General features: G+C 34.0%; 2 protein-coding genes across 2 annotated transcripts in view; both read right to left on the bottom strand.

Annotated features, from left to right (window-relative positions):
- Positions 1-11,029, bottom strand: part of LOC145312412 (uncharacterized) — a 31,991-nt gene extending 20,962 nt beyond the window's left edge. Inside the window, exons 1-13 of the mRNA XM_080151648.1 lie at positions 10,891-11,029; positions 10,186-10,316; positions 9,563-9,679; positions 9,242-9,384; positions 8,807-8,934; positions 8,336-8,513; positions 7,758-7,820; positions 7,260-7,306; positions 4,318-6,319; positions 3,668-3,722; positions 3,377-3,508; positions 749-844; positions 161-227 (exon numbers count right to left, since the gene is read on the bottom strand). Coding sequence (XP_080007774.1) covers positions 161-227; positions 749-844; positions 3,377-3,508; positions 3,668-3,722; positions 4,318-6,319; positions 7,260-7,306; positions 7,758-7,820; positions 8,336-8,513; positions 8,807-8,934; positions 9,242-9,384; positions 9,563-9,679; positions 10,186-10,316; positions 10,891-11,029 — 3,298 coding nt within the window. The remainder of the gene's footprint in view (positions 1-160; positions 228-748; positions 845-3,376; positions 3,509-3,667; positions 3,723-4,317; positions 6,320-7,259; positions 7,307-7,757; positions 7,821-8,335; positions 8,514-8,806; positions 8,935-9,241; positions 9,385-9,562; positions 9,680-10,185; positions 10,317-10,890) is intronic.
- Positions 11,030-12,389: 1,360 nt separating this feature from the next.
- LOC145312413 (uncharacterized) overlaps positions 12,390-23,407 on the bottom strand; it is a 61,279-nt gene continuing 50,261 nt past the window's right edge. Inside the window, exons 9-10 of the mRNA XM_080151649.1 lie at positions 13,485-13,611; positions 12,390-12,489 (exon numbers count right to left, since the gene is read on the bottom strand). Of these exons, the coding sequence (XP_080007775.1) occupies positions 12,402-12,489; positions 13,485-13,611 (215 nt within the window). The 3' untranslated portion in view covers positions 12,390-12,401. The remainder of the gene's footprint in view (positions 12,490-13,484; positions 13,612-23,407) is intronic.

Below are 23,407 nucleotides of genomic sequence, written 5' to 3' on the forward strand. Positions count from 1 at the left end.
TTCCTGCCACTAGTTAGTTTCATAACACTGATTTGTTCATTAAAAGTAATTGTGTACAAACTTTTCTACCAACAATCTAATCTACGTAAGGGCTAAATTTGCATTACATTAATTTATTGTCTATTGACCTATCTTGAGATTTTGAAAAAATAAATCTTACTTCTTAATTCCGCCTTAGGCTTGGGTGAGGTTGTAGTGATGAGCTTGTTTGTGTTTGATAAATGCTCCTGAACATTGCAAGTCATATTATTTTCACATTTTGAAATACTAATATAATATTATTTAAATAATTTAGTTTTATACTTCTTACCTTTTTTTTTTAATTACTGAACCTAAAAAATCAATAATCCAAGATTTTTAATAAATACAGTGGCGTGCACAGCGATTAAAAAGGGGTGTGTTGAAATAAGGGGAGGGTTATAAGTTATTAACTACCTTCCTGCAAACTTTTAATCTTGCTTATAATAAAAAAGTGTATACACATATAACTTATTTATCGCATCGTATTATAGACAGCTTTAAGTGGATATTAAAACGAAAAATTATAAGATTAAAGCCAGTTTTGTAAGCGCCGAGTTGCCGATGCACGGGCTAAAAAAGCTGGTTTCGATATGATGATTGAAAATTTTTAAATTCGTATAGAACTGAATATAAAACGATACGATACATGATTTTTCAGTATGGCTAAGAACTGGTTCTCATCCAGCGGATATCAATCGGTTTGGACGCCATACTGGAAATTACTTGCCTGTCTCTGTTTCTCAAGTTGCTCCTGTTGAATTCTAAGTTCCTCTTGCTGTCTGGCAAGCTTTTCTTTCTCTCTTTCTATCTTCTCTCTTTCAGCCTAGATAGATAGAAAGTTAGATATATAGTCTAGCCAGCTTTTCTTTCTCTCTTTCTATCTTCTCTCTTTCAGCCTAGATAGATAGATAGTTAGATATATAGTATCTCTTGATGTTTTTGCTTTATATAGTTTTTTTCTATTTTCGGTTATATAGATAGATATGTAGTTAGATATAAGGGAGTGGATACAAAACCGCGACAAACAAAACCGCGACAGTTACAAAACCGCCCCATAACAAAACCGCGACAGTTACAAAACCGCCCCATAACAAAACCACGACAGTAACAAAACCGCGACATTATAAAAAAATCAATAATACTAAAAATCTGTAATAAAAACATCTTAATGCTAGAAGGTCAGGGCCGCAGAGCTCGGCCCCCTGGCCTGCCTAGCCGCGGGCGCTCGGCCCCCTTGCCTATAACCTAACCTAACCTATATGTTTGAATGTTTAATGTACATTAACTTATTTATAGTTTAGAATTTCGTTGAATTTTACAAAAAGTGGTTGGTAGATTTTTTTTTTTACAATATTTAGGTTAGGTTAGGTTATGGGCAAGGGGGCCGAGCGCCCGCGGCTAGGCAGGCCAGGGGGCCGAGCGCTGCGGCCATGTATTCCTACAAAAATTCCTACATATTTATATTTCTGTTATTGTCGCGGTTTTGTTAGCTCACAAACAAAATATGAATATTACATATTTATTCAGACATAACAAATTGTTGACACAACCCAATCTTTCCCGATTTTGTATAATTTTTGAGGAACACGATTCCAGTGACGTCATATTTTTATTTCCCGAAAAAGGGAAGGGGGGAAGAAAAAAAGAGATGGGAGAAAAGGGGGTTTTCCCCATCTCTTTTGAAGATATTTTCTTCCCCCCTTCCCTTTTTCGGGAAAGAAAAATATGACGTCACGGGAATCGTGTTCGTCAAAAATTATACAAAATCGGAAAAGATTGGGTTGTGTCCAAATTGTTTCGTTCATGTTTGCACTCTTCAGATGTCAATGTAAAACTAAAGTTTGGAAGGTTTTTGTGTACATAATAATTTTTAAAATAATTTTGTTGTAATAAATTTCTGACATATGTATCCTATCTTTCTATATATATACTAGCGGCTACGCCCCTAGAGGCCTCTAGTGGCACTTTAAATGTTGTTGTTTGTTAAAGTTAATTATTTATGTACGATACCACCTTATTTGACGTTGAAGTCTCCTCTAAATTTGAAATTTTTTTGATTTTTTTTGTCATTTCTCTTGGGAGGGTGGTGGTACCCTCCCCCAAAATAGTTATAAGCCTTCCCGGGACTTATGAGAAGCTACCCTGTTAAGGAGAACCCGATCGGTTCAGCGGTTAGCGAGATCCTTCGGTACAGACACACACACAGACACAGACATCCTGTTACTTTAGCATGAGGATTACTATCTAGATACTAAATAAACAAACAGATAGATAGATAGATAGATAGATTGTTTGTTAGTTATAATTTATTCCATTAAAGTCTAGCCATCTTCTTATCTATTCCAGCAATGAACAAAGGAGGTAGATCAGGGATCAAAAGGGATAAGACAATGGCCGATAAATTGATGCACATCCCCAATAGTGATACAAAAAACTATCACATATGTAGATTAGATACAATTAGTGGTTGAAACGTTTGGACACTCAACTTCATGAACCAACCCATCAAAATTTGATAAAAGTCCTCAAAGTTATTAAGCCAACGAATAAGAAAACGTTATAATAAATCTTAGGGGACTAATGTGATAATCAGCCCAATGTCCTCTCCCTCCCTGACAAAAGATCCTTAAAATTAGAGAGATTTAATACCTCTAAAACTTTGAAATAAAAATTGTAATCTTAAAACTTGGTTTCATTAAACTTTATTGAAAATATTATTTATTGTTAAATTTAATTAATTTATCCTTTTTATAAAAGGTAGAATGTTTAAATAAGACAAAGTATAAAAATTAATTCGGCGATTTTTCTTTGGAGGCTTACCCTCCCAAAAATTAAAGGACCTAGGGAGATATTCTCTGTAAAGTAGAACTATATCGGTTCAGCGGTTAGTGAGATCCCTGTTACTTTTATATAATGATAAATTCCTTTTTTTCTCTCGTTTTAATCTATGGTGTTAATATTTGCACATAGTGCTATGAGTTGCATAAGAAATATAAATATAAAATAAGGTTTAATTCTCAGGTTAAGATGTAAAGAATAATATTTGAATTATATTTTACAATTAAGAGAATACTGAATAAATAATTTTTTTTTCAAATATTATTAAAATTTGTTGTTAAACATCACTTAAACGTTTTTTTTTGTGAGCAATTTTCTAAAGATTCCAAAAACTACTGAACTGACTGGTTATCATTTTTAGGCTATTTTTCTAGCCCATGTCTCATCGAATACAGAGCCCCAAGCCGCCGTAGAAATTTATGTTTGAGATTTATTATATAAAATCTACATAAAAACAAACATCAATTTAACGCTTTATTTGTAAGCAATTGTCATCGGTTTATAAAATATCTTTTACCTTGAGCCTAATCTCTCTCTGTCTCTGTTGTTCTTTTAGCTTTTCAATTTCTTTCCTGCGCTGGTCAATCTCCTCCTTCCTCTTCAGCTCCTCCTCCTTTTCTTTCTGTCCTGTCTCCGCCTCTCTCTCCGCCTGCATATATAGATAGATAGATAGATAGATAGACAAATAGATAGATAGATAGATAGATAGATAAATAGATGAAATAATTGCAATAATTAGATAAAAAAAAACAAGGATGAAAGCATTAATTAGGTGCTAAGCAAGATGTGAAGAAACCAAACAACAAACCTGCAGCAGGCGGCGCTGTAAAATTTCTTCCTCTTCCTTCTCCTTTTGGCGTCGGTCCTACGTTTTTTTTGATGATTCTCGAATTGTTTTCAAACAAAACACATAAAAGTAAGGTTTTCTAGTTTTACTAATAACCCTTTCTACAAAAAGGCAAATGCCGTTAATTACAAATAATTCAGACCCAAATCTCTGCAAAGACAAACTCAACAAAACAAAATTGACTTCTAAGTATTCTACTATGACTAATTCAAAAAGATCAAATGGTAATATTTTCTAAACTTTTCATAAGAGAAAAAAATATTTTTATTTTATTTTTAAGGTGAAATTAAATCTGCTACTCCTGTGAAAACTTAAAAGTGTCACGTGTGGGTTTTGAAGACGCTTTTATAGGGCCAATAAAAAATGACGTCATACTGGCCTACCATTGGTCAATAAAAATGTATACTAGCCTGCCATTGGTTTTGTTGTCTGTGTATTGGTTTATCATTGGTCATTTGTATTGCATAACGTCATTTTTTATAGGCACTATAAAATAAAGAGCTTTCTAAGTAGAAAACAAAGAATGCTTAAGAGCAATTCAGATATTCAAATTACAGTGACTAAGACTTTAATATGGAAGATATTATGAAAAATTCAATTTAAAGAATCATTCCTGTTCAGCTTGCAAGAGTTTATTCCTCTGTTCTTGCAACAACCGATCCCTCTCTTCCTGAAGAGCTCGTAGCTCCTCCAACTCTCTTCTCCGCTGTTCTTCCCGCGCTTTTATCATTTCCAACTCTTCTTCCTCCTTTCTCTTTTGTAGCTCTATCTCTTCCCGCAATTTTTCCCTTTCTTCCTTGAGTCTTTTGTCTCTTTCAGCTTGCAGGGCTTTGAGGCGTTCTATTTCCTCTCTTCTTCTCTCTTCCCTTTCTCTGATTAATCTTAGTTCCTCTTCGGCTTTTGCTCTTTCCTTCTCAAGTTCTTTTTCAAGTTCTAATCTTCTTGCATCCTCTCTTTCTTTTTCCTGCTGTTGTCTTATCAGCTGTTGCCTCTCTTCCTCTCTCTTCTTTTTCTCTTCCTCTTCCTTCCTTTTCTTTTCTTCCTCAATTTTGCGTTTCCTCTCTTCTTCTAGCTGCCTCAATTTTTCCTCCTCAATTTTCTTTTGTCTTTCCAGTTCTCTTTGTCTTTGTTGTCTTTCCTCTTCGATTTTCTTCTGTCTTTCCTCTTCTAACTGTTTTCTTCTTTCTTCTTCAATTCTTTTTTGTCTTTCTTCCTCCAATTGTTTTCTTCTTTCTTCCTCAATTCTCTTTTGTCTTTCTTCTTCAATTTGTTTTCTCCTTTCTTCCTCAATTCTCTTTTGTCTTTCTTCTTCTAATTGCTTCCTTCTTTCCTCTTCAATTTTCTTCTGTCTCTCTTCTTCTAAGTGTTTTCTTCTTTCTTCCTCGATTCTCTTTTGTCTTTCTTCCTCAATCTTTTTTCTCCTTTCTTCTTCCAAAGCTTTTCTTTTTGCCTCCTCTTCTAGTTTAGCTTTTCTTTCTTGCTCCTCTTTAATTCTTCTTTCCTCTTCTATCTTTCTTTGTTCTTCTATCCTCTGTTTTCTCTCTTCCTCAATCTTTTTCTTTCTTTCCTCCTCAATTCTCTTTAGCCTCGCTTCTTCTTGAATCTTGAGTGTTCTTTCTCTCTCCTCCTGTCTTTTCTTTTCAAGCTCTTCTAATTCTAGCTTTTTCTTTTCCTCTGCCTCTTTCTTTTCTTTCTCCTCCAGCTCCTGTCTAATTCTTTCTCTCTCCTGTGCCAATCTATCCTCCCTCTCTTCCTCAATTTGTTTTTGTCTCATTGCTTCTAATTGTTGTCTCAGTCTTTCAGCCTCTTCTTTCAGTTGTCTCAACTTCTCCTCCTCCCTCTCCCTCTGCTTTCTCTCCTCCTCGATTGCTTTTTGTTCCAGAATTTTCTGAATTGCAAGTTCCTCCTCTCTTCTCCTATCTTCATCTGTGCCAGGAGTGGTTTCAGAGATGTCAGAGGAATCTGTACGGACCCGGGTTCGAACCCTGACTCTGTCATTATTATTATTATTGCTATTGTTATTATTATTACTGTCTTTTCTGAATGAATTTTCATTATCATTTGCATTAATATCAATACTACGGGGCTGCTCACTTGGATCTGAGTTGAATAATTCACTTGTCACCTTTTCAGAGTCACTAAAAATATCACTGGAAGTGTCTGTATTCTCATTTCTGTCACTAACTTCTTTCCATCTAGTGATGGGTCTTTGTTGTTGTATACTTCTATCCTCGTTATTGTTATTTCTCTTGGCCTCTAATTCAATCTTACGCCGGGATTCAGCTTGTTCCCGCCTTCTGGCCAACATTTCTTGTTCAATTTTCATTTGTTGCAACCTTCTGTCAGCAATACTGATGGCAACACTAGGATCTTCAGTTGTGGGCGCAGCAGAAGGATTATTTCTTCCTGAGTTGTTATTAATATTGTTGTTGTTTGAGTTCCCGCCAAAATTTGATGCTCCTACAAAACCGGTTCTGATAGAAATGGCGGGAGAATCGTCGGTAGAGCTGCTGCCAGAGCCGCCACGTGCAAGGCTTGTACGAAGGGTTGTGGTGGTGGATGTGTCTGTTGAAACACTTGAAAATCTTCGGGATCCTTCTGTTGTTGATGATCCTAAAATAAACAAAATGGAATTTAGATATATTAACTTGTACGACCCTAGAAGCTACTATGAGCATTCAAGGTTAGGGGGGGGGGGTGAGAGAAAATCGAGCCCCTCAAATTTAAGTTTAAAAATGAAAAGTAAAAAAATGGGAGGGTAATTTTGTCCTACATGCTATGTCTCTTGGGAGGGTAAAGGGAACCCACCCCCAAAATAGTTATAAACCTATAAACCTTCCCCGGACCTATAAGAAGATTTACTTTAAAATCCTTCGCTACAGACAAAAAAGCTTTGTATTTTTTATAATAGATTAATTAATCAATTAATAAGAAGTACAGATAAAAAAATCTATTTCAAAATTTAATCTAAATGGACTTGAATAGGATGGTTAAAAGAAAAATATTAATTAAAAGAATTATTGAAATAAATGTACTTAAGGTATTGTTGTATTGTGTCAATTAGTATATAAAATTATATTTAAGAAGAATTAGGGATCTACAGGGATAAGACAATGGCCTAATTAGTAATTGAAACTTTTGCACACTCAACTAAATAAACTAACCAGTCAAAAGTCCCCGAAGAAGTTAAGCCTTCGAATAAGAAAACGTTATTATAAAACTTTGGGGACTAGTAAAATAAACATCTCAATGTTCCCTCCCTCCCTGAATATCCATAGCTATTGTAGTTATGTACTAATTCTATTTTTTCTCTCTACATTTTTATGAAAAAATTTCAATAGAAATATTAAAAGTGAATAATAATATCTGGTAAAAACTAACCACCTAAATAGAAAATAAATGAGTACTTTAACAATGAAAAAAAGATCCTTTTTCGATGGATAAATTTCAAGAATCTATAAAATTTTAAATTCATAAAAAATAATAAAATCCATGAATCATTTTTTAGTAGAAATTTAGAGAGATAGTTTTATTGAAATAAAAAAACACTAACCTTCATTTTTATCCTGGATTTTCAAATCAACATTACCAAATTGAAACCTAAAAAGAAAAAAATAATATTCATTTGTTTTAAATAATTAATAACCAAGCATAATGCAATTCTCCTTCATAATTGTTAGCAACATAAAAAACAATATCAAACAAATTCTTTAATCTGGAATGAAAAGTTTGGGGTTTAAAGTATTTCCTCCCGCGTTTAAAAATCTAATTGTTAAGTAACTATGTTTCCAGTATGGCTTCAAAACCGAATAATATCCGTTGGATTAGAACCGCTTCTCAGCCATACTGAAAAATTATGTATAACATTAAATTACAGATATTTTTCCAAGAATATTAAAATGAGAATCATAAAATTAATATATATTTTGTTCGCCAGATCCTTCGGCCCCTCGGTGCTAACAAATCTGGTTTTTATCTAATTAAATTTCTTTTTGATACCTGCGGAAAGCTGTCTACAATACGATTCGATAAATAACTATTAATAGCTGACCTGTTACCACTGGTAGAACCATGCCTGGCTCCAAACCCATTCTCCTCCGTCTCATTCTCATACCTGAACATTTGAGTAAAACAATAGAGGGGTAAGGGGATAAATAACTGCATGTCCCCACCCCGAGGACCCTTTGCCGATTTTCTATTGTGTCCTTGAATATCAACAAATAGCGTCGGGAATATTAACACAGCCAAGTCGCTACAAAAGAGCAGAAAGCAATTTGCTGGCAGACGAAAAGGTCCCTAACAGGAGGATCCAGGTACTTGTCTGGTAATATATCTATATTATAGATTAGTGGCTACGCCCCTAGAGTCCTCTAGTGGCAAGTCAAATGTTTTCTTTTTGTAATTTAAAATCAGTTGTTTACCAAAAATGATTTTTTTGGATTAGTTATATTTTGTTTTGTTTTTTTTTCTGTTACCTCTTGGGAGGGTGGTCGTACCCTCCCCCCCAAAAGCTATAAACCTTCCTAGGACATATAAGAAGCTACGCTAAAAGGTTCAGCGGTTAGCGAGATCCTTCGGTACAAACAAACTAACCATCAAACATCCTGTTATTTTATGATGATTTCTTACCTGAATGGTCTGTTGTCAACCCTGGAGCCGGACAGGAGGGCCAAGAAGTCCAGCTCTGACGGGTCCAGGCTCTGGGCCACTGTGCTCGTCTCTATGCCAGGTCTGTGGTCTTGATTGGTCCTGCTGGAGTCCTGCTGCCCGCCAAGATTGAATACTTGGGATGGCAACCCAGAACTTTCTAAAAATACAAGCAGCTTATAGTGCATCTAAATAAATGACGTCATACCATACAAATGACCAGAATGTATTTTACCATTAGTCAATCAAAATGTATACTGGCCTAACGTTGGTCATTACGCCCCGAAATGAAACTGGTAACAATTTTATTATTCTTCTTTAATATTCTTGGAAATTGTTTATAATTCGAAGCTATACATGATTCTTCAGTATGACTAAGAACCGGTTGTAGTACACCAGATATTCATCAGTTTCGAAGCCATAATGGAAATACAATTTTCAGTTGATGTCTACCTGTGGAAGGTATAAAAGGAGGTAGAGGTGTAGAACTTCTGACAGCGTCAACTCTGTCAATTCTGACGGTCCCAAATCTGCCAATCCGCTGGATATCGCGGATAAATCCGTCTGTTTCTTCAATAGTTCTGAAAGGTTAAAAGTTAGATTTAACTAATTTTGATTTTTTGGATCTAAAGGGATAAGACAATTGCCGATAAATCGATGTACTTACCAATGATGATACGCAAAATTATCTCTTTCATATATTACAATTATTGGTTGCAACGTTTGGACATACGAATTAATAAACCAACCATTCAAATTCAATTAAAGTCCCCAAAGTTGTTGAGCCAACTAATAAAAAAACGTTATTATAAAACTTTAGGGACTAGTATTTTGGTAATAAGAGGTAACTCTGTAGTAGTTACTCTGGTAGTTAATAATAATAATTACCTAGTAATAACTGGGGTAGTAGAAATACTACTCCTGGTAGTAGTAGTAATAAGAGGTAACTCTGTAGAAGTTACTCTGGTAGTTAATGGCACGGCAGGTATTGCAGGAGATACAAGAATATGGTCGGCTACATCTGTAGGAACCTGAAACAAAATTTGAATATTTACAAAATTATAATCAGGAGGGCCTGACAATTTTTATGCATTAACAAGATAAAAATCATAATTTTTATACCAGTTTTGTTAGACCTTAATCTTATAATTATGCATTTTACTATCCGTCGAAAGCTGTATGTGATAAGATGCGATAAATAACTATAACCTGTATTTCAATTCTACCAAAGTCCCCATCAACATAATCAAAAGCATCATATTGGTTGAAATCAGTTGTTGTTGAGGTGGAAGTGGAAGCTGTTGTCTGCTGTGGCTTGTTGTTCACCTGAATACAATATTCATTTTTCATCCAGTATGGCTTCCAAACCGATAAATATCCGCAGGATTAGAACCAGTTCTAAGCCATGCTAACAAATCATGTATCGTATGGTATTATATCCAGTTTGCTGGGAATATAAAATGTACAATTATAATATCAATACCAGTTTTGTTAGCCCGTGCCTTTGGTATTTCGGGGCTTATAAAACTAAGTATTAATCTTAAAATTGTAAAAGCTGTTTGTAATACGATGCGATAAAATACTACTTTAAACTTTATAAGGGATAAGGCAATGGCCGATAAATTATTGTACAACCCCAATTATAATACACAAAATTACCCCTTTTGTCTATTACAATTAGTGGTTTAAGCGTTTGAACACTTAACTAAATGAAAAAACAATCAAAATTCAATAAAAGTCCCCAAGAATGAAGACAACGAATTAGAAAACGTTATTATAAAACTTTGTGGACTATTGTAGTAAACAGCCCCCCCTTTTTCTGATTTTTATACCTGTGGGGAAGGTCTCTGAGGTACGGGGTCAGGTAGCTCATCATAGCTGAGCAGGGGGTAATCCAGGGGGTAGTTGTCCACTCCCACATTACCCTCCAGTCGTCGGGGCACCTTCTCAAACTGGGTTGGCTCTGCAAAATAAAATAAAAAATTAATAGTTTCTTTAATAGTGCTTTAATAGTATTTTAATAAAAATCATTGCTGCTCTATGTTTATTATTAACATTTTGAATATTAAGCTTTTAAAAATATTTTTTATGTGATAAAACATTTATATTAACTTGAATTTTTCATAATATCTAAACATGTTTTTTCTTTCATTTATAAATCTCAGTATTTAAATATCTGAGTTGCTTTTAAGCATTCTTTAGTTGTTTTCTACCTAGGAAGCTCTTTATAGTGCCTTTAAAAAATGACGTCATACTATACAAATAACCAATGATAGGCATATACACAAATAAATTTACCAATTGCAGGCCAGTAAACATTTTAATTGACCTATGGTAGGCCAGTATGACGTTATTTTGTATAGGCACTGCAAAAAATGATATTCTATATTTTTTACGGGTATCTTAATTTGATCCTGGTCTGGTTCCTGGCCAATTTTTGAGGGAGAAAGTATTCTCTTGATTTATAACTTTTTTTGTAAGAATCTAGTCGCTAGTTTTAACCAAACTGAAATAATAATTTTAAGGTGTTAACTTACCCACAAACAATCTTACAATATCTGCAGACACCTGAGTTTTGCCAGCCACTGTGGCAGTGACCCTGCAGGTCCACCCGCCATTGTCCCTAGGGCTCACACCCTGCCAGCAAAATAACTTTATAATCTCCTCAAATCGCATCAAAAAATTCTTATTAAAAATGACAGTTAAGTCACTATAAAAGTATAAATCAACAAGGATGACAACATCCATAAATAGCGATTAACAAAAACTCGATCATGGACCAAAGGAAAAGATATAGCAGATGTTCAGTTCTTATGAAGAAGAAAATCATATTTCCCACATTATAGCTATAGCGTTACAGACGGACGGAGGAACAGGCAAAGTATATCACAGAGTAGATTCGAAGCTCTTTAGAGCGCTTTTAAAAAGGGGATAGATCTAAAAACTTTTGGCCGAATGACGTTATATTTGATGATGGATTTTTATAAAATGACGTAATTAGGGATACTTTGGCCAAATGTTTTAAAATTTATCCTCTTTCTTTTATAGGCACTTTAAAATGCACCAGTCTAAAAAACATGCTTATAATATGATTGACTTTTTTCCAAGAGATTGAAAAAGAATTTATACAAACTATAACTTTATGGGTTATCCAATTTACTCAGCTTATACCAACAAAGAAAATAATTCGAAATAAATCACGAAACCTTTACGTGATTTTCAGCTGTCGTTGTGAGGGGGGGGGGGCAACACTAGACTAAATTGTCGACCTTTTTATCTATATTTTATTTTATCTCCCTTGTTAGCTATGCCTTATTCCTACAATTTACTATAGTCTAAATCAGGAAAAACACAAGTTTTATAACAATTATAAGTTATTGTACATCCATCATAGTTTTCAAAAACTTTTCTTGTATCCTACAAATCAATATAATAAGATAAGTTAACTTAGTTTATAAATCCAGGGCCCGGCAGTTGCGCGTCAGCCGCAATTAAGCCTCATATTTAAACCAGATTGGATGCATACATTTTTTTAAAGATAGATTACCATACTTGGATCAGGTTTAGACTTCTAGCTGATTTTTTAATATTGTGAGGGGTTGATTTCTCTGAGGCTTACAGGCGGCTGCCGAGCCCTGTTAAAAAAGCTGACCACATCAATGTTCTATAAGTATATAATAAGTCTCGCTTAACCAATTAAGAAAGAATATTTTCCTTATAGTATTACAAACAGATGGACAAACCAACGTTCATGAAACTTTTGATAATTTTGTAATTACTCTTAAAAAAATCTTTATATTGCCTATAAAAAAAATGACGTCATACAGTACATTTGACCAATGATAGGCCAATACACAGACTAAATTACCAATGACAGGCCAATATACATTTCAATTGACCAAGGGTAGGCCAGTATGACGTATAGGCACTATAAAATGCTTCGGGAATCTTGAAAATAAATTTAAAAGGTATCTCTCACAAGGTAATTCCATTTTCCCTATAAACAGACGAACGGACAGACAGAGGTACAAAAAGAAATTGTTAAAAGTTATTCCTGAATGACAATACCGCAATCCATATTGGAGAATCCAAAATACTTGAGCCGGCCATTCTCGTGGGAGGATCTATCGGTGAAACTAAAAAAATAAATGTATTTAATCACAAACTAGTGATATAAATGGATAAGGCAATGGCCGATAAATTGATGTAAATCTCCAATGATTATACAAAAAATAACCCCTTCTGTAGTTTAAAACTAGTGGTTGAAACGTTCGGACACTCAATCTTACGACCAACTAATTAAAATTTAATATCAGTACCCAAAGTTGTTAAACCAACAAATAAGAAAACGTGAATATAAAACTTTGAGGACTAGTGTAATAAACAGCCCAATGTCCCTTTTCTCCCTGATAAAACCACACTAGAAAAAATTACAATTTTTTTTTATGAATATATTCATGTATTTATATACTGATATCTAGAAAAAATAAAATATCAGGAAAACTATTACATTATTAATATTATGTGTAATATAATATTCAGTTCTAAACCAACATGAAGGAAGGTATTAGTAGGTAATATAGAACACAAAGGAATGTATGTTATTGATAACAAAACTGATAACCAATGATTGCAATTTCTTCCTCAGAGGGATGGGACAATAGGCTGTTTATTATACTAGTACTTAAAGTTTAATAATAATGTTTTCTTATTCGATGGCTCAACAACTTTGGAAACTTAATGAATTTCGATTGGTTGGTTTTTTATGTTGAGTGTCCAAACTATTTGTAATATACAGAAGGGGGAATTTTGTGTATCATCATTTATCGATCTTTGACGTATCCCTTTAGATCCCTGATTTTCTTCACCTATTAAATATTTTACTCCTTTTCGAAAATTAAATATAAATATCAATTTCTCCCCTACAATGTTTAATGCTTTACTCTCTAATTTACATAAATCTTTTTACAACCCCCAAAGATGATCCTTCCATACATTAAGATAAATGGTCGAAAAGTTTAGACACTTTCGATTTTGAACCAATCAAACAAAATTAAATAAAAGTGCCCAATGCTGTTTAATAAAACGGATAAAACATTGTGTACTTGCTTTTAGGACAAAATTTTAGTACCTAACAGTGCTCTGATAGGGTGTTTCCCAGTCACAGGTCTCGAACTCTTTGTTTGCATGGCAGACCAGGGTGGCCTTTTCATCCGCCTGCTGCAGGATACTCGTCGGTGCTGACAGCTTCAGGGGAACTAAAAATAAAATAAAATAATTTGATAATCTGCAGGGATCTAAAGGGATAAGACAATGGTCGATAAATTGTTGTACATACCCAATGATGATACACAAAATTACCCATTTCTGTAAATCACAATTAGTGGTTGAAACGTTTAAACAATCAACTTCATAAAATACCAATAAAAGTTCACTAAAGTTTTGTTACCCCAAGGGGCTGAAGGCCCGTGCTAACAAAACTGACTTTAATTTTGTGTTTTTTATTTTATTATTTGTGATTAACTATGTGAATTAACTATGTAAAAGTTTTTGTTATTCAATTGTGATCAATTTTCAAACAGCAAACCTTTAGTATGTTGTTGCTCAAAATGCCAAAAAAAATAAAAAGTGAATAAGGAATGTACAAGAGTGATATTATACCTTAGGGATAGATATTTTAACAAGGATGACAACATCCATAAGTAGCGAAGCACAAAATTTCGTGGATGGGACTGACGGTCATTGTTGTTTTCTAAAAACGACGGGAAATTGATTTTGATATCTTTAACTGAAAAAATTTTGAAAATCGATTAATAAACACCAAAGATATGGGGGAAAATGTAAAAAATTTAAAAATAGCCAAAAACCTGCAAAAAGGCAGTCTGACCGTCATTGTTGATTTCTTCAATTGAGCGGAAATTTAATTTTGATATCTTTAACTGAAAAAATTTTGAAAATCGGTCCATAAACACCAAAGATATAGGGGGAAATGTAAAAAAATATAAAAATAGCCAAAAAACTGCAAAAAGGCAGTCTGACCGTCATTGTTGTTTTCTTCAAACGAAGGGAAATTTAATTTTGATATCTTTAACTGAAAAAAGTTTGAAAATCGGACCATAAACACCAAAGATATGGGGGAAAATGTAAAAAATATAAAAATAGCCAAAAACCTGCAAAAAGGCAGTCTGACCGTCATTGTTGTTTTCTTCAAACGACGGAAAATTTAATTTTGATATATCTAACTGAAAGAATTTTGAAAATCGGACCATAAACACCAAAGATATGAGGAAAAATGTTTAATAGTTAATTGTGCTCCTTAATGATGGGAATGTTGTCAAAAAGTTTCAGCTTTTTATCTTTTATAGGAGCTGAGTAAATCCCATTTCCCCCATAGCGTTACGGACGGACTGACGGACGGACAAAGTGAATTATAGAGTAGCTTCGCTACTAATAAGAAGATTTATAATGTACATATTGTACAATATTCACAATACCTTAGACTGACATGTTTCACTACAAGACAATTTTTAAAAATGTAGTAGGCATTTTATGAAAAAGGCGTTTTTTGAGATAGGCGTTTTCTGAGATAGGCGTTTTTTGAGATAGGCGTTTTCTGAGATGGGCGTTTTTTGAGATAGGCGTTTTCTGAGATAGGCGTTTTTTGAGTAGAGCCGATAAATTGTCTGTAATACGATGCTATACATGATTCTTCATAGTGGCTGAGAACTGGTTCTAATCCATCGGATATTAATCGCTTTTCAAGGCATCATGGAATAGTTATTTCTCGTATCGTATTATAAACGGCTTTCCGCGGATATAGAATGTACAATTATAAGATTAAAACTAGTTTTTTTAGCCCCGTGGTGCCGAAGGCACCGGCTAAAAAAAACTAGTTTTAATCTTATGATTGTACATTTCTATATTCGTAGAAAACTGGATATAATACGATGCTAGACATAGTTTTTTCGTATGGATGAGAACCGGTTCCTATCCAACGGATTCGAATGAATACGAGAAATAATATTAATGTTTTAAAATCAGAAAAGTTATTAGGAACAAATATATCGTAGAAAATATATTTAGTTTCTTGTAACATGATATTTGGATGCAATAGTTACCAAATTAGTTTAGTTTCAAGAGAGATAGAAAATAGTTATTTATATAGTATTATTAACTTTTCGCGGATAGTAGAGTGAAAAAAATATAAGATTAAAACTGACCGAAGGCACGGCTTAACAAAACTGGTCTAAAATTTATGATTTTTATTTTATTATTTGTTTTAAATTATCTGTAATACGATAATATACAGGTTCTATCAGTATGGCTGAGAACAGGATCTAATCAAGCGGATATTAATCGTTTTCGAAGCCATACTGGAAAAAAATAATGAAGAAATCCATGAGAAGGGCGACTAACAAAAATATCAAAGAATAGTTATTTCTCGTATCGTATTATAAACGGCTTTCCGCGGATATAGAATGTACAATTATAAGATTAAAACTAGTTTTTTTAGCCCCGAGGTGCCGGAGGCACCGGCTAAAAAAACTGGTTTTAATCTTATGATTGTACATTTCTATATTCGTAGAAAACTGGATATAATACGATGCTAGATATAGTTTTTTCGTATGGATGAGAACCGGTTCCTATCCACCGGATTCGAATTAATACGAGAAATTATATTATATGTTATATACATTTTTGTTCTGTTATTTATATAAACATATAACCATAGTCATAATGTCATTAGAATATTGGGGAATAGTCCCTTTTAGTGGCTTTTTATTGGTTATTTTAGGTTAGGTTATAATGGGTTAGGTGATTGCCCCACAGGATTAGGCAAAGGGCTCTGCAGGGTTAGAGCCCCCCGCAGGGGCTAGAAATAGGAGAAAAGCTACTGTCAAAAAATACGAAGAAGGTGCGTTGTCACGAAAGGAACTATACCCGAATATTGATATGTTTGACCGCCATAACAATTTTAGTAAAATCATTGGTAAAATTATTTGACAATTGGTAAAACATGATTAATTTTCTTTGCAGAAAATTTGGAGCAAATAAGTTTTCTTTGGAAGACATATACCTTTCTGACACACATAGAAGAAAAGAAAAAAAGTTGTGTCAGATGCTAGGTTCAACAGCCTTGCCTCACCGCAAATTAAAACCCGTTAGTTTTTTTTACAGAAGGTACGGCTTCCCATTCTAGGAATAGGCTTGACATTGAAGCAGCTTATATTTAGTGACGTCATACAATAAAATACAAATGACCAATGATAGGTCAGTATATATTTTACCATTGGTAAAATAAAATGTAATCTGGAAAATCTGTTAATTTGTATTGTATGACGTAATTTTTTATAGACACTATAAGCTGATCTTTGATTTAATTTTAATAGTTACAAAATAGCGGCGGGGGCTGTGTGCGGCTGCCGAGCCCTGGTGAAAAGTGCCAGTTTGTTACATGTGTACTTACTTGAAGTTTGCTGTAAAAAATCTCAAAGTAAATAAACTTTCACAATTATTGCAGAAAAAAAGTTGCAGTTAAACAAGTCCTGTGTAATGATCTAGTCATTAGTGACATATAGAAACAAAAATAAGTTTTAAAAAATAAAATTAAACATTTTTAAAACAAAAAAAAGCAAAACAAGGACACCATCAATAAAGATAAAATAAAAATAAATAGAATGTATAAAAAAGGGATAAATTAAAGAGTAGCTCTGTTGCTGAAATATTTTATATAAAAGTGTACAAAATTCTGTAAACCTCTTTTTTTAGTAAAGCAATTTATTAATTATCATTTTATTGGATAGAAAAGTGAATCTATAACGTTTTAGCTAACTTATCTCAATACAAAGGGTACTATTAGGTACGATTTAGAAAAGCGAATCTACTCTATAATCGTTACCAGAAAGTCCAGTTAAAACATGTCGAATTTAAACTTCTTTAGCAACAAATTTTTGTATCCTATTAATCTGATTTTTGGAACACGAATTCCTAAGACAACAAGTTGCAGTATTTTAGGCATGGCATTTCCAAGTCATAAAAATGTATTCAAACAGGATAATTTATTTACGCAGTATTTTGTTTTTCCAGTTTTGACACTCACTCGACTTTTTAATTCAGGCTTAGCTTTGATTGATGTTGTCAATTGTCATTCTTGTTTTTTTTTTATGAATACTTACTCAAAATTACTGTGACTAAACCAAAACATTGGCATCCATAACTCCACATTAACAAGGATGACAACAGGAATAAAAGCGAAGCTCTTAAATCAAACGGCAGAACAAACGAACATGAACGAAGCAGAATATTAGAGTTGGGCCAGATAGTTTTTTGGCCGGATACCGGATATCCGGCTTATTTCAAATGCCGGATATCCGGTATCCGGCCGGATATCCGGCCAACGCCGTATATCTGGCAAATATCCGGTTATCCGGCCAAATTACCTGATATCCGGCCGGATAACCGGCCAAATTACTACATATTAAAGTATCAAAAAAGGATATAGTCCCTTTCGTAGCAACGCACCTTAAGGGGCGATTCGTTGTATTTTTAAAATTGCTTTTAATAGGTTATTTTAGGTTAGGTTAACAAGGTATTGTTAAAAGGAGAACAATATCGAACCATATCGGTTCATCAGTTAGCGAGATCCTTCGCTACAGACAAAAAAAGCTTACTACTTTATATAATAGGATAAAATTAAGGTTAAAACTTAAAATTTAAGTAACTATTAAATCTCCATAGCAAATAAATCTAATTAACTATTACTACCCTCAATATGTAATATCAACCCCTAACGGTTGTAGGATGGGCGGGGAGGTGGCGTTAAATGCCTGCCCCCCCCCCCTCTGTTTTTTTCTATCCCATTTTCTGTGTATAAAAGGTAGAGGGCTACAACTGAGTGACTTTCGAAATATGGGTATGAAACATAACTAAGAGTTGAAAATTTTTAATACCTCCTTACTGGCGGGCACAGGATGCCAGCAAATCTGGTAAGGTCATTCAGGTAAAAAGTAAAAATATTTTTTTACTTAAACAAAGCATTTCATGTTATCTAATATTAAAATATCCCATAGTCGTACATCCTCATATGTAATATAGATGTTCAAGTCGATTTCAGGTTCCAGGTATAATTCTGCAAGTTCTGAACCTCCAGGTCTCCAGAAATCTTTAAACGGTTTCTGTGACCGCAACTTTTTACTTGAAGATTTTAAATTTTAAACTTAAGCTTTTTTATATATCTTCATGACTTATTACAATTTCATAAAATCCGTTGCCGTTTACCTGCCAACCGTCGGTTTGCGGCTGGCAGCTGCCAAGTACTGCTGCCACCGCCAAAATTTATGTTTTGAGATTTCTAATATAAAATTTACATAAAGATAAACATAATCAGAAAAAAAATTTCTTCTTGCTTCAATAATAAGAAAATTACAGCCATTTAAGATTTAAAAAAACCAGAGATTTTTGTTGTAAAATATAAAAGATTATATTGCCGGATATCCGGCCGGATAGTATCAGTATCCGGTATCCGGCCGGATATCCGGCCCAACCCTACAGAATATTAATATAAAAGTATAAACAAAATTGTTTATAAACATGTTGCAAATATACGTAAATACGTACATTTTGGAAATTGATGCTTAGAAATGCTTCCCTTATGATATTGTATCTTATTGTCGCAGGAATCATTATTAAAAATAATAAATAGAATAATTACAGGGTGCGTCACATAAATCGGGACATTTTGTAATTTTTAAAGAAATGAACATAAAATCGTCAATTTTAAAGATTTTATTGAATTTTAAAAACTGAGAAGCAAAATAGGTATATGACTAGTAGATTATTCAATAAAATCGCCGCCAGCCTCAATCACCGTCTCTACCCGCCTCCTCAACCGCCGGCAGGTCCAGGTTAAAATGTACCTGTCCAAGCTGGCGTATTTCTCCTTGATAGTGGCAATGAGGGAGGTCTTTGTGGTATGGGCACGTCTATTGGTGCATGCTTCAAAGTAGCCCTAGGCCCAAAAGTCAATTGAATTAAGATCGGGCTACTGGGAGGCCACATTTCCTTAGGATCATGAGTAACCGCCAAATTGACAAAATCCATGTTTTTGCTCTCATTTGGGCTAGGATTTAGCTACAGTGGACTTTAAGTACTCAAAATGCGTGTCTCGATGAGCTTAAGACACACAAAAAATTTTGGGTCAAATTTTCAACTCCTTCCCTGTCGGGCCCCACTGTTTGTGATTTCTTAAGGCTCAAAATCTTGAAAAATCGACTTCATTTTGGCTAGGATTGAGCTAAAATGGATTTAAACACGGCAAAATGTGTGTCTCAATGAGCCTAAGACACCCACAAAATTAGGGGTCAAGATTCCAACTTCTTCCCTGTCGGACCCTACGTTTTGTGATTTTGCGCACTTAACCACCGGCGCATTTGGAATCTGCCTTGTTGAACATATACGCGTCCAGCTCGGTGTACACGTCTATCTTCGTCCAAAGATTTTTTTGTGCTAAAAGGTCATAACCTAAGCTTTCTATAGTGGGGTCAAACGTCCTGATTGGTCAAGTAGTTTTCGCGCTATGGCCGTTTAAAAAATGTCCCGATTTATGTGACGCACCCTGTATATCATACAAAAAGTTTTTTTTTTAAATTGTCATGTTATATCATCTGGTAACGATTACAGAGTTTCTAAATCGTACCTAATTGTGTTACAGGAATCATCAAACAAAGTTTGAAATCGGTAGGATAATTCTAACATGTCTAAATGACTGTATCGTACGTACGAAAGGAAAAATAGGCCTTAATTATAGAAAAACTTCGCTTTAATAATAAATACAAAATAGATTATAGAGCAATACTTTTTTTAACTTCAGACAATACTAGTTAATTAATCTTATAATAAAAGACTTTTTTATTTAAATGCTATTCGATTTAAATTGATGAATTTTCAATTAGCTAGGAGCTTTGGCCATAGCCTCTAGGAACCTTAGAGGGAGAGGGAAGGGGAGTTGTAAGTTAAGAAAACTTCCCTTAAAAGAAGAAGCAATTCTTAAGTTCTATTTTAAACAAAATCCAAAATTACTTTTATCTAAATACTAAAGAAGTTTCAATAATTCTTGCCAAAACAATATTCAGAGAAGCTTTATATTCGTCCCAGTGATATGTTAGTCTGTCATTGAAAGGATGGTTTTATAAGTTTTAAGAAAGCAATTTTTTTCAGCTTTTTGAGTCTATTTTTGAAATTTAAATATGAAAATCAGTAGGTAAGCTAGATATATATATGAACATTTTGAAAATATGCATAATCTAAAGTGATAAGACAATGGCCGATAAATTGAGTTACATCCCCAATGATAATACTTACAATTACCCTTTCTGTAGATTACAATTAGTTGTTGAAATGTTTGGACACTCAACTAAATGAACCAACGAATCAAAATTCAAGTTACCCAAAGTTGTTAAGTCAGCGAATAAGAAAACGTTATTATGAAACTTAGGGGACGAGTGTAATAAACAGCTCAATGTCCTCTCCCTCCTTGCATACTCAAGAAATTTTGGATCTACTGCAGTTCACGGTAAAATATTGCTGGTAACGAATATTGCCAAAAATCTATGAATTTTAAAGGGTGCTAGCTGCCAAACGGCTGAACGTACAGATCATACCCGCACACCATTTTAAGCGGTAAAAGAAGGCCTACAAATAATCTGGAATAGCCAAGATCCAATGATGCACATGGAAAGCTTCACTGAAGAAAAAACGCGTAAAATAGGCACTTTTCGCGCATTTCTCTGCACTGCGAGGTAATTATGCATTATTGATTTATGGCTATTCCAGATTTTTTGTAGGCCTTCTTATGCCGCTTAAAACAGTGTGCGAGCAGCTAGCAGCCTTTAAAATTCATAGATTTTTGGCAATATTCGTTACCAGCAATATTTTACCGTGAACTGCAGTAGATCCGAAATTTTTTCTACACCAAACTGGCTCTAAGCAACACAGAAGTTTATTTTTTAATTGTAAACAGTTAGATTTATTTTTGTGTATTCACAGGATTCTAGGAGTGGTTACAACAAGTGATACAACAAGTGGATGCCATTCACCACAGTCAAATTATTTGAGCAGAAAAATAGCAAGACTAGTTGATATTTGGTTCAATCCCCCCCCCCTTCCTCAAGAGCATAGAGAGAAAGGGATAATGGACTGTTTATTACACTTGACCCAATTTTTTTAATAACATTTACTTATTCGTTGGCTTACCAACTTTGGGACTTTTGTTAAATTTTGATTGGTTGATTCATTAAGTTGGTTGTTCTAACGTTTCAACTACTAATTTTAATCTACATAAGGGGTAATTTTTTTTATCATCATTAAAATTTTTCAACCATTGTCTTATCCCTTTAGATCCCTGCTTTAAATTACAATATGAATCCTCTGATATGTGTGTTAATATCAGGAATCTAAAGGGATAAGACAACGGCCGATAAATTGATGTGTATCACCAATACATACACATAATAGCCCATTCTGTACTAGATGAAAATTAGAAACTAAACCAACCAATCAAATTTTAATAAAAGTCCCTAAAGTCATTAAGCCAATGAATAAGAAAACTTTATATAAACTTTGGGGACTCTCTCTGGATAATCCTTCCTTTATTATATAAAGTAGTAAGCTTTTTTTGTCAGTAGCGAAGGATCTCGCTAACCGATAAATCGATAGGGTTCTCCTTAACAGGGTAGCTTCTCATAGGTCCCGGGAAGGTTATAACTATTTTGGGGGAGGGTACCACGACACTCCTAGGAGAAATCGCCCCTATAAAAAAATCCCCCCCCCCCAAAAAAAAAGTCTAAAATAAGAAATTGGGTTATCAAATTCGATTCCCCTCTACTCAAGTGCCCCTAGAGGCCTCTAGGGGCGTAGCCGCTAGTATAATATATTTTTTTTGTAGTAAAAAAATATATTTTTTTATCTCCTTAAATATTTAGCTGTATTTTTGGTAACCATTTATTCAAGAGGTTGATAAAAATACAAAGAAGACAAGTAGAGAATATGAGAGAGAGAGAGAGAGAGAGAGAGAGAGAGAGAGAGAGAGAGAAGAAAGAAGAGGAGAGAGGGGGAGAAAAGGAGAGTGCCTTTTCACATTTTTTCTCTCATCTTTTTTTTTCTGGGATAAAGGATTTTTTCATTCTGAATGTATAATGATGTCTTTCCCTCTGTCCGTCCCTTAAGATCTCGGTAACCACCAAACCGATTGGATTCTACTCTTCAGGGAATATACCTACTGGTCCTGTGGTGGTTTTAGGCTGTTAACCACCAAACCGATTGGATTCTACTTTTCAGGGAATATACCTAGTGGTCGATCCTGTGGTGGTTTTAGGCTGTTTTCTTGGGGGATGGGATACCCCCAACCCCCCAAAAAACATAAAAATCCCCCCAATTAGTTTTTATATTTTTTCGCATATATTTTGTGAATTCGCTATTAACTCGCAATTTTTTCGGCTGGGTAGGAAATAGAAGATGTAATGATTCTCATACTCACATCATTTTTTAGACACGTACCTAATGTTTTTTAAAAGCGAAGCTTTTCTATAATTAGGGTCAGTCCGTCCGTCCGTCCGTACGTCCGTCCGTCTGTCACAGAGAGTTAGCTCTTTTCGTTAATTTAAACAGGTTAGAATTGTCCTATCGATTCCAAACTTTGCATGATGATTCCTATAGTAGTTAGGTACAATTTAGAAGTGTAGCAACTCTATAAAAAATACCAGAATGTCCGTACGTCCATTTAAAACATGTCGATTTTTAACTTTTTTGACAACAAATTTTTGTATGTTAAAATTATCCGATTCTTCTGATTTTTTGAAAACTGATTCCTATAACAACAAGGTACAATGTTATAATCGAAGCATCTTTATAAAAAAGTCCCAAAAGTGTAAGTGTGTCCTTATACAGAATCATCTATTTATGCAGTTTTGCAACACATTTTCTGAAAATATTGTTTGTACTGATGCATTAATATTCTGCTAATTCAGTTCTGACAATCTACAAGTGTTAATGTTCGTT

This window comes from Acartia tonsa, chromosome 2 (genome assembly GCF_053477335.1).
Source record: "Acartia tonsa isolate MP-2025a chromosome 2, ASM5347733v1, whole genome shotgun sequence".
In the NCBI taxonomy this organism is placed as follows: domain Eukaryota; kingdom Metazoa; phylum Arthropoda; class Copepoda; order Calanoida; family Acartiidae; genus Acartia; species Acartia tonsa.